This window comes from Martes martes (genome assembly GCF_963455335.1).
Source record: "Martes martes genome assembly, chromosome: 18".
In the NCBI taxonomy this organism is placed as follows: Eukaryota; Metazoa; Chordata; class Mammalia; order Carnivora; family Mustelidae; genus Martes; species Martes martes.
In genome coordinates this window covers 871,712-888,435 of record NC_137906.1, presented here as the reverse complement: position 1 = coordinate 888,435, position 16,724 = coordinate 871,712, and the positions used below count along the sequence as shown (strand labels likewise).

At 41.3% G+C, this 16,724-nt stretch overlaps 1 protein-coding gene across 5 annotated transcripts in view; it reads right to left on the bottom strand.

Moving 5' to 3' along the window:
* Positions 1-4,985: 4,985 nt before the first annotated feature.
* TPST1 (tyrosylprotein sulfotransferase 1) overlaps positions 4,986-16,724 on the bottom strand; it is a 130,059-nt gene continuing 118,320 nt past the window's right edge. For 3 of the 5 annotated variants that reach the window (XM_080831011.1, XM_080831013.1, XM_080831012.1), the window contains exons 4-6: positions 15,707-15,757; positions 7,398-7,444; positions 4,986-5,874 (exon numbers count right to left, since the gene is read on the bottom strand). In XM_080831011.1, coding sequence (XP_080687137.1) covers positions 7,427-7,444; positions 15,707-15,757 — 69 coding nt within the window. In that variant the 3' untranslated portion in view covers positions 4,986-5,874; positions 7,398-7,426. Of the gene's footprint in view, positions 5,905-7,397; positions 7,445-15,706; positions 15,758-16,724 lie in introns of all 5 variants that reach the window. The other 2 variants (XM_080831015.1, XM_080831014.1) reach the window with 1 other exon arrangement.

The following is a 16,724-nucleotide window of genomic DNA, read 5'->3' as shown; positions in this document are numbered from 1 at the left end:
ATTTATTTATTTGACAGAGAGAGAGATCACAAGCAGGCAGAGAGGCAGGCAGAGAGAGAGAGAGAGGAGGAAGCAGGCTCCCCGCTGAGCAGAGAGCCCGATGCGGGGCTCGATCCCAGGACCCTGAGATCATGACCTGAGCTGAAGGCAGAGGCTTAACCCACTGAGCCACCCAGGCGCCCCGAGAATTAAATTATTTTAAACATATAAAATGGTTAGCGCAGGGCCTGGACCATGACAAGTCCTTGATTAAGTATTACTAGACGGATTACTTGATTAAGTGATTACTGAGGGTTCTTTTTTTTCCCTCTCATTTTTAAATGCAATGATTTTTATGGCTGATGCTCTCTCCAAGCTCTTCCTGTGGCCTCCAAGGACACCAGCCTCTCTCTGGCCTTGTGGGTTCACTTGCTGTGGCCAACGGCTATGCTGGCTCTAGGAAGCTCTCGGATAGTCAGTCAGAGGCCATATGTCTACCTGGTCCCTTCTTGTTACCTCCTTTTAAATTTTACTCCAGCCATCTTTCATCTGGTCAACAGGAGCGCCATTTGATTTCACCAAATCACAACATCTCATAGACGGTCATCTTCATACATGTGATTGAGGAGGTCAACAGGAACCAGAAACACTTTTCTTCATAGGGCACAAAAGAAATGTGCTTGGCCAGAAAGAAAGCAAGCTTTGTGAAAGAAGGAATGTCAATACGGATGGAAATAGCACAGCATCTGTTTCTTCAGGCCAGTTATGCTGTAGTTTCCTTTTTCCCCCGAGTCAGCCATTTTGTGCCGTGGTTCTCTGCCCTTTGCCCATGCATGCCCACCGGGAACACTGGAGTCTCTAGGGTGGGCAGGTGCGGGAAATAAAAATCCTGTCTCCTTTGGGGCTAGTCCTGGAGGCAGGCTGCGTTATGGTTTAAAAAAAAAAAAAAAAAGCCCACTTTGGGGCACCTGGGTGGCTCAGTGGGTTAAGCCTCTGCCTTCCGCTCGGGTCATGATCTCGGGGTCCTGGGATCGAGCCCCGCGTCGTAGGGCTCTCTGCTCAGCGGGGAGCCTGCTTCCCCACCCCCCCTCTCTGCCTGCCTCTCTGCCTACTTGTGGTCTCTGTCTGTCAAATAAATAAAATCTTTTAAAAAAAAGTCCTCCTCTCCCATTCAGATAGGCTCTAGAGGAGTATGTGACCTCCTCCCTACAAAGCTAATGAGGTAAGAATAACACAGGTAGTAAACAAATCACGATGACTTGAAGCTGAAGCTGACTTTGTTACTATTTGGAGGTTGCAGCAGTTGTGTAAGGAGAAACAGCAGTGAATACAGCCGAGCCCTTCACGAGGCTGGGATTTCCCAGGTGGAGGGGAGCGCGTTTCCAGGCGTCTGGAAGAAGCAGGGAGTGAAGGCAGCAGGCGTACTGCACACGAGGAAGTGGTGAGGTCACACCGTGGAGACAGGATGGTTTAGTGGCAATGTGTTAGGCAGCAGAGAATCAAAGAAGGCTTTTGAACAAAGGATTGATACGGCAGCAGGATTCATTTCCAACCGAAGGGGAGAGGCCTGGGCCAGTGGACTGGAAAGAGGGATGTTCAAGTCAGGCTTGGACTAAAGTGCCGCTCACCACGATGGCACTGCCGGAGGGGCCTTGTCTAAGGGACTTGATCCCGCTGAGCCTGTTTTGTCATCTGTAAAATGACATGCCAGAGGTTTCTGGGAGAATTAATAAATTACCAAGTATTTTCCTGGGTTTCTAGAATGTGCCAGGCACTTTGCTAGGTGTCAGAGATACAAAAAGGGACAGAAAAGATACAGTCTCTGTCTTCCAGGAACTTACCTCTTAGTACCAGAGACTGATAATTTAAAAAAAAAAAAAAGTCAACAGATTAAAAACTGTGAAGTCTGATAAGGTGATACTGTGAAGAAGAGAGGCAGGAAGGGCATTTACTTTTTAGTTCAAGGGGCCAGGAAAAGTCTCTCTGAGGACATGGAATTTATGGAGACCAGACCTGCAAAGGAGGCCTCAGGCAAAGAGCAAAGGGAAGAACATTCCAGAGAGAGGAATAATACGTGCAGAGGCAGGAAAAGTTTGGTGTGTTTCCAGGAGATGCGAAGAACCCGAGAACACAAGGGGTGAGGTGGGGGAGGTCGAGAGCAGGGTGGTGGCTGGGTCACGGCAGGAGCATGGGTTCTGTTCTGCGAGAGAGGGGAAGGGGGGAGGGTAACTGTATGCGCCTCGTGAAACTACTCCTCTGCTGCGCTAAACAGAACTGGGGGGGGAGTAGGGAGGGGGGAGTATCCAGGAGGCTCTCTACGCAACAGTCTGGTGACAGATGGTGCTGTCTTACACTACAGTGGGGGCAGTGGAGCTGAAGGGAAGTAGATGGATTCAAGAAATATATATATATACACACATATTTTAAAGATTTTATTCATTTTATTTTATTTTTATTTTTATTATTTATTTTATTCATTTATTCGACAGAGATCACAAATAGGCAGAGAGGCTGGCAGAGAGACGGGGGTGGGAGGTGGGGGGGGGAGTAGGCTCCCCGCTGAGCAGAGAGCCTGATGCTCAATCCCAGGACAGCTGAGATCAGGACCCGAGCCGAAGGCAGAGGCTCAACCCACTGAGCCCCCCAGGTACCTCTCAAGAAATATTTTAAAGGTAGAATCAAAGATCTTGTACATGGGGGGAAAAGGGGAAGAAAAGACTCTTGGGTTTCTGGCTTGAGTGACTCGGTAGAAAATATTATTTGCTGATGGATAAGACCAGAGGATGCAGAATTCTGAGGCCAGGCATAAGAAAACGCATAAAACATCTTGTTTGGTGCCTCACACACATAAGAAGACACTCAATAAACAGAAATTACTATTATTATCTGGTCATTCTGTATTGTAGAACAATGGCTTCCAGGAAACAGCTGAGAACAGAAACTTCTCTGTCCTTAAATGTAATATGTAGGCATGAAACAGAACAAGATTTGAGACAAATGGATGATAGCAGGTCTTTATGAAATAAATTACAGCCAAATCTTAAGATGTTAAGATGCATGTCAATCTTCAACAAAGGAGGAAAGAATTGCATCAATGGGAAAAAGTCTCTTCAATAAATGGTGTTGGGAAAACTTGACAGCCACATGCAAAAGAATGAAACTGAGTCACTTTCTTACACAATACACAAAAATAAACTCAAAATGCATTAAAGACCTAAATGTGAGACCTGAAACCTGAAAACCCTAGAAGAGAACACAGGCAGTAATTTCTCTGACATCAGCTGTAACAACATTTTTCAAGATATGTCTCGTGAAGCAAGGGAAATAAAAGCAAAAATAAACTATTGGGACTTCATCAAAATAAAAAACTTCTGCACAGCAAAGAAAACAATCAACGAATCTAAAAGGCAATCTCAGAATGGAAGCAGGTATTTGCAAATGACATATCTGACAAAGGGTTAGTATCCAAAATATATAAAGAACTGATACAACTCAACACCCAAAAAACAAATAATTCAATTAAAAATGGGCAGGAGACATGAACAGACATTTCTCCAAAGACATACAGATAGCGAACAGACACATGAAAAGATGTTCAACACCACACATCATCAGGGGAATGCAAATCACAACCACAATGAGATCTCACCTCACACCTGTCAGAACATCTAAAATAAAAAACACAAGAAATGACAATTGTTGGGGAGGATGTGGAGAAAAAGGAACCCTCGTATACTGTTGGTGGGAACGCAAACTGGTGCAGCTACTGTGGGAAACAGTATGGAGGTTCCTCAAAAAGTTAAAATAGTATGAGCCCAAAAAAGAAGATCTGATACACACACACACACACACACACACACACACACACACACACACACACAATGGAATACTATGCAGCCATCAAAAGAAATGAAATCTTGCTATTTGCAATGATGTGGATGGAATTAGAGGGTATTATGCTGAACGAAATAAGTCAATCCGAGAAAGACAATTATCATACGATCTCTCTGATATGAGGAATTTGAGAGGCAGGGTCGGGGGTTGTTGGGGGTAGGGAAGGGAAAAAAATGAAACAAGATGGGATTGGGAGGGAGACAAACCATAAGACTCTTAATCTCACAAAACAAACTGAGGGTTGCCGGGGGTGGGGGGTTTGGAGAAGGTGGCTGGGTTATGGCATTGGGGAGGGTATGTGCTATGATGAGTGCTGTGGAATGTGTAAGCCCGATGATTCACAGACCTGTACCCCTGGGGCAAATAATACATTAAAAGTTAATAAAAATAATTAAGAAAATAGTATGAGCCCAATAATTACACTACTGGGTATTTACCCAAAGAATACAAAAACACTAATTCAAAAGGATACATGCACCCAAATGATTACAGCAGCATTCTTTACAATAGTCAAATTATGGAAATAGTCCAAGTATCCATCAATTGATGAATGGATAAGGAAGATGTGGCACACACACACTAACAATGAAATATTACTTGGCTATAAAAAATGATCTCCTGCCATTTGCAACAACATGGATGGAGCCAGAGAGTACAATGCTAAGCAAAGTCAGAGAAAGACAAATACCACGTACTTCCTTCCACTCCTATGTAGAATTTAAGAAGCAAACAAATGAATGAAGAAAAAAAAGAGAGAGACAAACCAAAAAACAGACTCTTAACTCTAGAGAACAAACTGATGGTTAGCGGAGGAGAGAAAGGTGGAGGTGGGGGACGGATGAACTGTGACAGAGATCAAAGAGAGCCCTTGTGATGAGCACTGGGCGTCGCAGGGAAGTACCGGATCGCCATACTGTACACCTGAAACTAATACAACACTGTGTGTTAACTACACTGGGATTAAAATAAAAAACTTAATTAAAGCTATGATGCAGAGAAGGAATTATCTACAACGCAGCCGACTGAAGAAACTCCGGTTTATCAGTCACCATCTGATAAGGTCTTACCGCGTCTCTGAAGTCACAGTAATGAAAACATGTAAACCACCAGAATGCTTCACACATTTAAAGCTTTTATTTTGAAAAATAAAATACAAAAGTCATTAAGTTGTAAATGTATACGGTAATTCCTCAACTTCTCAAAAACAATACAATGAATTATTTAAATAATTAAGATATTTAATATTATCCACATCAATACATCTAAACAGGAAGTGTTCTACAAAACATGAGAACATGTACGGATAACCTATTCCAAGATGAAACTGCCCAGTTTTGCTTAGAGAATTCCATTTAAAACCCTCCCCTTAAAACAAAAGTGTGGAATCTGGTCAGAAAAGATGAGGACCAGAGCAGTTTTAGCAGAACGCACGCGCTCCCTCCGGGCTTCCTACGCACGCGGCTGTGCACGTCCTGGGGCTCAGGGGTGCCGCACGGGGCAGCAGATCGCGCGGGAAGGCCCAGCTGTGCACGCGCAGCGCACGCTCTCCGTGGAAGGAGGCCGGCGAGTGAGCGGGAGACGCGTACGCGGCCCGCCTCTCCCGCTCGTCTCAACGGGGACAGCCAGTCCCAGAAACCTCCCTCCCGTCGAAAGGCGGCAGTCTTCCCCGGGGCAGACGAACCGGATGCGGTTACAAGTGCGGAGTCACGCTTTACTCCCCTGCACCATGCTGCCTCCTTCCCAGCTGTGGGCCCGGCAGAAGCCAGGTAGACGGGGAGGAGGACAGACGGTTCCGAGAGCAGCTGCCTCAGCTCAGAAGCACTGTCCCCCCCGCAGATGCTCTGTTGTCCTCCTTGCTTCTTCCGAGTCCTTCTCTCACTGCAGGTGGCCCCTACAGGCCGCAACAAGCATACGGGGGTGCGGGGATGCTGTCGAGGCAACTCAAAGGCCGAGTCCATGGACACTGTATTCTGTCTTGTAAAGCATTCGATACGCAGGTCCCTGTGTGTGCATTTCATGGACGGAAGTTATCTATAAGAGGTGTGATTACTGCTGTTACATGTCTACAGAGTGTGTCTAGCACCTAGCATTTCCTCCTTAGCAAAAAGGTAGTCATAAATCTTGAAACCTATTAATATTATTAGCTCAAAGTCTTCCATGATTTTGGCACGGCATAGCAGTGTTCATGTGCTTTTTCATTCTATTATCCATTAACCCAGCAAGTCATAAAAATCTTACTCAAATTATTCAGTCTTAATTTTCTCATCAGTACAACAGGTACAATACCATCTACTTGCCAGAGTGGTTTGAACCTTGAAAGAATTCACTCATATATGTACACATATGAATATAATATTATATATTACATAGTGTGTCATATAATACATACGTCATTTTAAAAAAAGATTTTATTTATTTATTTGACAAAGAGACACAGCAAGAGAGGGAACACAAGCAGGGGGAGCAGGAGAGGGAGATGCAGACCTCCCGCAGAGCAGGGAGCCCGATGTGGGGCTCAATCCCAGGACCCCAAAATTATGACCTGAGCCGAAGGCAGACACTTAACGACTGAGCCACCCAGTATATGGCATTTATATATTACATATATAAAATGCTTGATATTCTATGCCTTGAATAGAGTATGCAGTCAATACATTGTTAGCATATAAAATAAAACAGCAAGCAAAACTATAAGAATAAAATCAGATTTTTAAAAAAGTTTTTCAAGTTCCAAATGACCTAAGGCATTACTGCATCATTCAGAACAAAAGAGAATCTTAAGGAAGTGTGGGAAAGGGGCATGAGCTCTGAGAAGCTACGTTAGGAGGTCTGGGTTCAGAAACCAGCTTTTCTACTAATTGGCTGGTGTCCCCGGACATGTACCTGATGATACTCAGATATAAAGGGAACTGATAGGCATGGCTGGCCTAGCCCAACTGTAGCCCCCACCTACAAGAGACAATGTAGGTTACCAACATAAGATCTCATCGTGCATTAAAACCAGCAAGCACAGACTTGACCAACTTCCAAAAATACTATTGCAAAAACACTTGCACATCCAGCATGCACAGAAGCAGCACAGGGTGGTGGAAGAAGCCTTCACCTTCCTGTGATGTGACTTTGACAAATAACCTGCTCACTCTCTGGGATCAGTTTCCTTATCTACAAACAGGTTACTGGGATTAATGGTCTCCAGATTTCTTTCAGCTAAAATATCTTAGTATCTCATACTCCTCCTCATATTAAAAATAAAAACTAACACTGTTTGAGTGCTTACTAGGTGCCAAGCATTTTGTAGACATTATTATGGTCAATTCTTACTACTACTCTCTCACTAATATTGTCCTCGTTTTGCAGATGAGGAAGCTAAGACACAGAGAAGCCATTTGCTCAATGCCACAGAGCCCGGATTCCAACTCAGGCCAACGGACTCCAGAGCTGTGTTCTCCACTCCAGCCACACTACCTCCTAAGAGAGCTTAAGCAGGGAAACCCAAAGACCAAAGAATGTCCCCCAATTCTCACCTCATGTATGGAAGAGGTTCCTGGCTCTGCTACTCCACTTCCTCGGTCTGTCAAAGGAAGCAAAAGATATTTTAAAAGACCTTGAAGTTGGTCAGGATGAAAAGTGACTCTTCCTGTGGAAATATCAGGGGTAGCTTGTTGGCTCTGATCACAGATTTTCTAACGAACTCAGTCTGCTACAACTACATAATAAAGAACCTGACTGGCCTGTCTCTAGTTCCTGGTAGGGAGACTCTAAATTCTTGGATTTTCCGGGGTAAAGGGAATGTCTTCATTATTCAGGAGCTGCTTGGATCATACTTGAGTTTTGCTACGAGATGAGATAACTCAGGATGGAGGCTGGTCACACAAAGATCACACCTGTGATTAGAGACTTGGGACTCTGAGCCAGCCCAGCCTCGGGGGAGCGGATGACGGACTGACTTCAACTACATGGTCAATGATTCAATCAATCATGTCTGTGTAATTAGATTCCAATAAAAAACTATGGATGCTGCAGTTCAGTGAATGCACGGATGTGCTGCTGAGGGGAGAAGTACCCTGATCCGTGGGGAATGGGCACAGCTCCGTGTCTGAGACCCTCGTAGTCCTGTCTCTTCATTTGGCTGATCCTGATTTGTGTCCTTTATAATAACACTGTAAGTACAGTACTTTGCTGAGTTCTGTGAACCACTTTAGCTATACCAAACCTGAGGGTTCTGTGAGTTTCAAATTTTCTCATTTACTGTAAGTTAAATAAAAGTCTTTTACAGCCTTTTTCTAAGTATTTGCGTGTGGGATGCGTTAAACTAACCACAGTAAGGGGCTTAAAGTTCCTAGTAAGGCTCTTGAGCCATTTTTTTTTCTGACAGATTTGTAGGAATCCTCTATAGTCTATAAATGAATCCTTTGTTTCAAATTATTTTATCCCACTTAAGGTATACTTTTATACTCCTTATGATGCTTTCTAGTAAGTAAATATTATCAATTTTAATGGAGCCAAATTATCCATTTAAAAATTAATGATTAGTGTTTTTTATGATCTAAGAAATCCTTCCCTCTTAAGGTCACGAAGATATTCTCCTTTGTGGTCTCCTAAAAACTGTATTATTTTGCCTTTAACGTTTAGGTTTATAATTGGCCTGGATATGATTTTTGTGTATGCTGTGAAGCGGAGGTGTCCCTTTAATTTTAGTCTCAAATTTCCTTTCTTGATTCCTTCAAACTTATTATGCAAAACAGTCTTTGGATTTGACATTCCTTCAACACTTGCCTCTCGGGTTATTCTCTGGCTCCAACCGCCACACCCTACAAGTGACTGATGGCTTATACTCCATCACACCTAGCCCAGGCTTCGGGCCCAGGGCCCCCTTGTCTGTAAAAAGTGATCAGTCTTCAAGGGAAATCAGAAGTTCCTTAAGAAGACCTTTTTTCTCTCTGACTCTTCTTGAGGGCTTATTCCAACTTCTCACCCATGACCGAAACTGAGTAAACATTTGTTGAATAAATAAAATGAATGAATGGGAGGATTAAAATTGAACATACACTAATAAGAATATGCCTTGGAAGTAGTATGAAATTCTCAAGTAATACTAATACCAGCTACTAATGGCTCACTGTTACTGGACAAGGATCTGAGAAGACAGAGCCTTCGACCCCGGTGTGAGATGCAGCTTCTCCTACAGGGCCCCGCCCACTCACTCCAGGCTCGCTTCAGGCAACAATGACTTCAGAGTCTGTGAGGAGGTACGCCTCCCTCACCAATCCTTATCTGGAATGATTTTAGAAACCAAGTTCAGTGCTGAGTCTTCATTTCCTATTTACAAGCCAATTACCGAAAGCAACAGCCTGGAGGCAACATGTATTATCACTAGGCTAGAAAGGGAAGTTGTCTGCTGGGCTCAAGGAGTTAGTAATTTCCCCACTACTATATAGGAATGGCCGATGATGCTCAGATGCAGGACATTCTGGGCTACTTCAGCACACAGTGTTGGCGTAACACTGCCTGTTTCTCTTCAACTCAAGAGACAATACTGAAACCCAAGTAAGTGAAGGTGCGACATTACAAGGATAACTCTAGATCTGTTTTAACTAGTCTCTTAAATAGTAAACGTTACAATTTTCAAACTCTCACTGTCCTTTCCCAACTTGGGGGCATTGCAGTGGAGGGAAAAAGGCTATGAATATAATGTATTTACAAGTCTCCTAGCCTCCCAATAAGACAAGTTAAAAGGCCATGGATGTATATATGATAAGAACAATGGGTGGCTGTACAGTTTTATTTCAAGTTACATATCGGAAGGCTGGAGCAGATTCACCAAGGCAGGTTTCTGGTTTTTTTTTTTCTTCTTCCCCATTTATGGTTTAATGTTTTGTATTGCTGTCTCTCTCTCCTTTTTAAAAAAATAAGTATTTCTTCTTTACTTTTAAAAATTAGCATATAATGTATTATTTGTTTCAGGGGTACAGGTCTGCGATTCGTCAGTCTTACACAATTCATAAGGCTCACCGTAGCACATTCCCTCCCCAATGTCCACCACCCAGCCTCCCCAACCCTCCCACCCTCCTCCACTCCAGCAACCTTCAGTTTGTTTCCTGAGATTAAGAGTCTCTTATGGTTAGTCTCCTCCCTGGTTTCGTCCCATTTCATTTTTTCTTCTCTTTCCCCATGATCCTCTGCCTTGTTTCTCAAATTCCACATATCAAGCAAACTCATATGATAATTGTCTTTCTCTGATTGACTTATTTCACTTAGCATAATACCCTCTAGTTCCATCTACATCATTTCAAAGCAAGATTTCACTTTTTGATGGCTGCATAATATCCCATCGTGTATATATACCACATCGTCTTTATCCATTCATCTGCCGATGGACGTCTAGGCTCTTCCCATAGTTTGGCTATTGTGGACACTGCTGCTATAAACATTGGGGTGCATGTACCCCTTAGGATCACTAATTTGTATTTTTGGGGGTAAATACCCAGTAGTGCAATTGCTGGGTCACAGAGTGGTTCTATTTTCAACATTTTGAGGAACCTCCATACTATTTTCCAGAGCGGCTGCATGAGCTGGCATTCCCAACAACAGTGTAGGCGGGTTCCCCTTTCTCCGCATCCTTGTCAACATCTGTCATTTTCTGACTTGTTAATTTCAGCCATTCTGACTGGTGTGAGGTACGCTCTCACTAAGGTTTTGATTTGTATTTCCCTGATGCCAAGTGATGTGGAGCACTTTTTCATGTGTCTGTTGGCCATTTGGATGTCTTCTTTGCAGAAATGTCTGTTAGTATTTTCTGCCCATTTCTTAGATTATTTGATTATTTGAATTTGAGAAGTTCTTTATAGATTTTGGATACTAGCCCTTTATCTGATATGTCATTTGCAAATATCTTCTCCCATTCTGTTGGTTGTCTTTTAGTTCTGTCAATTGTTCTCTTTGCTGTGCAAAAGCTTTTTATCTTGATGAAGTACCAATATTTCATTCTTCCCTTGATTCCCTTGCCTTTGGCAATGTTTCTAGGAAGAATTTGCTGTGATAGGTTGAAGAGATTGCTGCTTGTGTTCTCCTCAAGGATTCTGATGGATTCCGGTCTCACACTGAGGTCTTTTCATCCATTTTGAATCTATTTTTATGTGTGGTATAAGAAATGGTCCAGTTTCAGTCTTCTGCATGTGGCTGTCCAATATTCCCAACACCATTTGGTAAAGAAACCTTTTTCCATCGAACATTCTTTCCTGCTTTGTTGAAGATTAGTTGACCATAGAGTTGAGGGTCCATTTCTGGGCTCTTTATTCTGTTCCATTGATCTATGCATATATTTTTGTGCCTATAACATACTATCTTGATGATTACAGCTTTGTAATATAGCTTTAAGTCCGGAATTGTGATGTTGCCAGCTTTCCTTTTCTTTTTCAGTCTTCTTCTGGCTATTTGGGGTCTTTTCTGGTTCCATACAAATTTCAGGATTATTTGTTTCATTTATGTGAAAAAATCAAAAGTATTTTGATAGGGATTGCATTGATATGTAGGTTGCTCTCAGCAGTACAGGCATTTTAACAATATTTGTTCTTCCAAACCATGAGCATGGAATGTTTTTCCATTTCTTTGTGCCTTCCTCAATTTGTTTCATGAGTATTCTATAGTTTTCTGAGTACAGATCCTTTGTCTCTTTTGTTAGATTTATTCTTAGGTATTTTATGGTTTTGGGTGCAATTGTAAATGGTATCGACTCCTTAACTTCTCTCTCTTCTGTAGCATTGTTGGTGTATAGAAATGCAACTGATTTCTGTGTGTTGATTTTATATCCTGACACTTTACTGAATTCCTGTATGAGTTCTAGCAGTTTGGGGGTGGAGTCTTTTGGGTTTTCCACTTAAAGTACCATATCATCTGCAAAGAGTGAGAGTTTGACTTCTTCTTTGCTGACTCAGAGGCCTTTAATTTCTTTTTGTTGTCTGATTGTTGAGGCTAGGTCTTCTAGCACAATGTTGAATAGCAGTGGTGATAGTGGACATTCCTTTGGTCTTCCTGACCTTACGGGAAAGCTCTCAGTTTTTTTGCACTGAGAATGATATTTGCTGTGGCTTTTTCATAGATGGCTTTGATGATATTGAGGTATATACCCTCTATCCCTACACTGTGAAGAGTTTTGATCAAGAAAGGATGGTGTACTCTGCCAAATGCTTTTTCAGCATCTACTGAGAGTATCATATGGTTCTTGTTCTTTCTTTTATTAATGTTGTGTATGACACTGATTGATTTGCAGATGCTGAACCAACAGCTCAGGAATAAATCCCACTTGGTTGTACTGAATAATCCTATTAATGTGCTGTTGTATCCTATTAGCTAGTATTTTGGCGACAATTTTTGCATCCATGTTTATCAGGGATATTGGTCTGTAATTCTCCTTTTCGATAGAGTCTTTGTCCGGTTTTGGAATCAAGATAATGCTGGCCTCAAAATGAGTTTGGAAGTTTTCCTTCCCAGGAAAAGGTATTAATTCTTCTTTAAATGTTTGGTAGAATTCCCTGGGAAGCCGTCTGGCCCTGGGCTCTTGTTTCTTGGGAGATTTTTGATAACTGTTTCAATCTCCTTACTGGTTATGGGTCTGTTCTTCCTGGTTCAGTTTTGGTCATTTATATGTCTCTAGGAATGCATATAATTCTTCCAGACTGTCAAATTTGCTGGTGTACAGTTGCTCATAATATGTTCTTATAATTGTTTGCATTTCTTGGTGTTGGTTGTGATCTCTCCTCTTTCATTCATGATTTTATTAATTTGGGTCCTTTCTCTTTTCTTTTTGATAAGTCTGGCCAGAGGTTTATCAATCTTATTAATCCTTTCAAAGAACCACCTCCTAGTTTCGTTAATCTGTTCTACTGCTCTTTTGGTTCGTATTTCATTGATTTCTGCTCTGATCTTTATGATTTCTCTTCCCCTGCTGGGTTTAGGCTTTCTTTGCTATGCTTTCTCCAGCTCCTTTAGGTGTAGGGTTAGGTTGTGTACTTGAGACCTTTCTTGTTTCTTGCGAAAGGCTTGTATTGTTATATCCTTTCCTCTCAGGACCGCCTTTGCTGCATCCCAAAGACTTTGAACAGTTGTGTTTTCATTTTCATTTGTTTCCATGAATTTTTTAAATTATTCTTTAATTTCCTGGTTGAGCCATTCATTCTTTAGTAGAATGCTCTTTAGCCTCCACGTATTTGAGTACTTTCCAACTTTCCTTCTGTAATTGAGTTCTAGTTTTGAAGCACTGTGGTCTAAAAATATGCAGGGAATGATCCCCGTCTTTTGGTACCGGTTGAGACCTGATTTGTGACCCAGGATGTGGTCTATTCTCGAGAATGTTCCATGTGCACTAGAGAAGAATGTGTTTTCTTTTGCTTTGGGATGGAATATTCTGAATGAATCTGTGAAGTCCATCTGGTCCAGTGTGTCATTCAAAGCCCTTATTTCCTTGTTAATCTTTTGCTTAGATGATCTGTCCATTTCAGTGAGGGGGGGTGTTAAAGTCCCTACTATTATTGTATTATTATTGATGTGTTTCTTTGTTATTAATTGGCTTATATAATTGGCTGCTCCCATGTTAGGTGCATAAATATTTACAACTGTTAGATCTTCTTGTTGGATAGAACCTTTAAGTATGATATAGTGTCCTTCCTCATCTCTTATTACAGTGTTTGGTTTAAAATCTAATTTGATTGCCACCCCAGTTTTCTTTTTATGGCCATTACTATGATAAATGGTTTTCTACCCCCTCATTTTAAATCTGGAGGTGTCTTTGGGTCTAAAATGAGTCTCTTGCAGACAGTGTAATGATGGGTCTTGCTCTTTTATCCAATCTGATATCCTGTATCTTGGGGCATTTAGCCCATTTACATTCAGAGTAACTACTGAAAGATATGAATTTCATATCCTGTATTGCCTGTAAGGTGACTGTTACAGTATATTGTGTCTGTTCCTTCCTGGTCTATGTTACTTTTGGGCTTTCTCTTTGCGTAGAGGACCACTTTCAATATTTCTTGTAGGGCTGGTTTGGTGATCACAAACTCTTTTTTAGTTTCTGTTTGTCCTGGAAACTTTTTATCTTTCCTTCTATTTTCAATGACAGCCTGGCTGGATATCATAGTTTTAGCTACATGTTCTTCTCATTTACTACCCTGAATATATCATGCTAGTCCTTTCTGGCCTGCCAGGTCTTTGTGGATAGGTCTGCTGCCAATCTAATGTTTCTCCTCTTGTAGGTTTCAAACCCCTTGTCCCAAACTGCTTTCAGGATTTTCTGTCTCTGAGGTTTGTAAGTTGCACTAAATATATATTGGGGTATTGACCTATTTTTATTCATTTTGAAGGGATTCTCTGTGCCTCTTGGATTTTGATGGCTGTTTCCTTCCCCAAATTAGGGATGTTCTTTGCTATAGTTTGCTCTAATATATCTTCTGCCCTCTCTCTTCTTCCCAATTCTAATATTGTTTCACTTTATGGTATCACTTATCTCTCTAATTCTCTCCTTGTGATCCAATAATTGTTTATCTCTCTTTCTCAGCTTCTTTATTCTCCATCATTTGGTCTTTTATATCACTAATTCTTTTTTCTGCCTCATTTATCCTAGCAGTTGGAGCCTCCATTTTTTATTGCACCTCATTAATAGCCTTTTTTATTTCAACTTGGTTAGTTTTATTTATCCAGGAAGGGATTCTCTAGTATCTTCTATGCTTTTTTCAAGCCCAACTAGTATCTTTATAATCGTTATTCTGAACTCTAGTTCCAACATCTTATTAATGTCCATGTTGATTAGCTCCTTGGCAGTCGATACTGTTTTTTTTTCCCCTGAGGTGAGTTTTTCCTTTTTGTCATTTTGTCCAGAGAAGAATAGATGAACAAGAGAACAAAATGCTACAAGGGTAACAGTGACCCTAGAAAAATATACACTAAACAAATCAGAAGAGATCTGGAACCAGGGGGTTTAAAAAAAAAAAAAAAAAAGAATATGATCTGGCTGGTCAGTAGGACAGAGCCACCCATTAGCTTTTGAATTATTTTGGTCTGTTAGAAGAAACTACCTCCCAAAATTTTAAATAAAGGAAAACTTACATATATAGAAAAATAAGGGTAAATACAATGAAGGGATGGAATAGGACTGTAAAAATGAAAATTAGAAAAGATTTTAAAAAAGGAATTGGTAAGAAGTTGATTGAAAAAAGAAAGAAGAAAGTTGAAAAAAAAGGGGGGGAGAATATGATCAGTCAGGTTAATAGAACAAAGCCATACACTGGATTTAGGGCATATTTTGGTCTGTTAGAAGAATCTGCATCCTAAAATTTTAAAGAAAGAAAAATTTTTATACACACACACACACACACACACACACACAAAAGTTAAATACAATGAAGGGACAGACTGTGACTTCCAGAAAGTGGTCATTCTTCTGTTCATAGAGTTGCTGCTCTTCTTTTCTTAAATCTCCTGTTGAGTTCGTAGCTGTTCAGAATGGCTTGATAACTCTCTAGCTGAATTCTTGGGACCAGATGAAATTTAGGTCTCCTATTCCTCCTCCATCTTGGAGCCTGCCTGCCAGGCTTCTTAGATGTGGAATACTGTATGGTTTATAAGTCACCTCCAGCAATCAGATTTTAGTTATCAATAAAGTAGTTCCCTAATTCTGGAAGACACTGACACTGAGCTCTCTCAAATTAAGGCTGTGTTAAAGTACTGTTAAAACCGACAGTTACCAGAGGCCAATCTTTAGCACCAGCACGGCACTCTTTAAAAAGATCCCTCTGACACAAGAGCCCATCTATCACATTAAGAACAGAAGCAGATACAGTACCTGAGGTTTTTCTTTAAGAAATTCAGGAAGCTGAAATTCTCCTTTATAGACCTGGGAAAAAAAAGCCAAGTGTGAATTTAAGGAAACAGTGTCATCATCACTTCACGATACTTGCAATGCCTGATGGTGGATGGATTTACTGCTTCATTCTCAGTGAGTTTTAGAATGCGAGAGAAACCTGTTAGTTTAAAAACAGTTAGCACTGAAGGACTGAGTGAAATTCCCATTCACTCTGATCTCAACTGTTGTACATTTGCCTGTGTGCTCCCAAATGTGGGCTGGCTGGGAGAGGCCTCAGAGTATCTGAAGTAGAAAAAAAGCATCCTAACATTCCAAGCCCCAATCATTTCAGCTGAGAGAGAAAGCAAGCCCTGGGCCATCTCTCTCAAGCAACCAAGAGAGAATTCACACAATTCAGGAACAGGCTCCTCCTGATATCCTTTTGAAATCTTTACCATTACAAATCTTAGATTTATTCCAAATTTACTTTTCTTTGTGGTTTTTTTCTTTCCTTTTTTTTTTTTTGTTAAAGATTTTATCTATCTGAAAGAGAGAGAGAGATAGTGATAGTGATAGCAAGAGAAAGCACGAGCAGAGAGAAGCGGGAGAAGCAGTTTCCCTGCTGAGCAGGGAGCCTGATGCAGGGCTTGATCCCAGGACCCTGGGATCATGACCCGAGCCAAAGTCTTACCTAACTGACCCACCTGGTGCCCCCTGCCAATTTACTTTTCTTAATGTCCCCTATATTCTCATAATAATTTGAATATTAGATATGAAATGATATATAAAGTTATATAATTTTAACCTCATAAAATCTTATCATTAAAAACTTACCCTTTTTTTCTTTTTTAAGATTTTATTTATGAGAGAGAGAGCATGAAAGGGGAAAAGGTCAGAGGGAGAAGCAGACTCCCCGTGGAGCTGGGAGCCTGATGTGGAACTTGATACAGGGACTCTGGGATCAAGACCTGAGCTGAAGGCAGTTGCTCAACCAACTGAGCCACCCAGGCGCCCTACC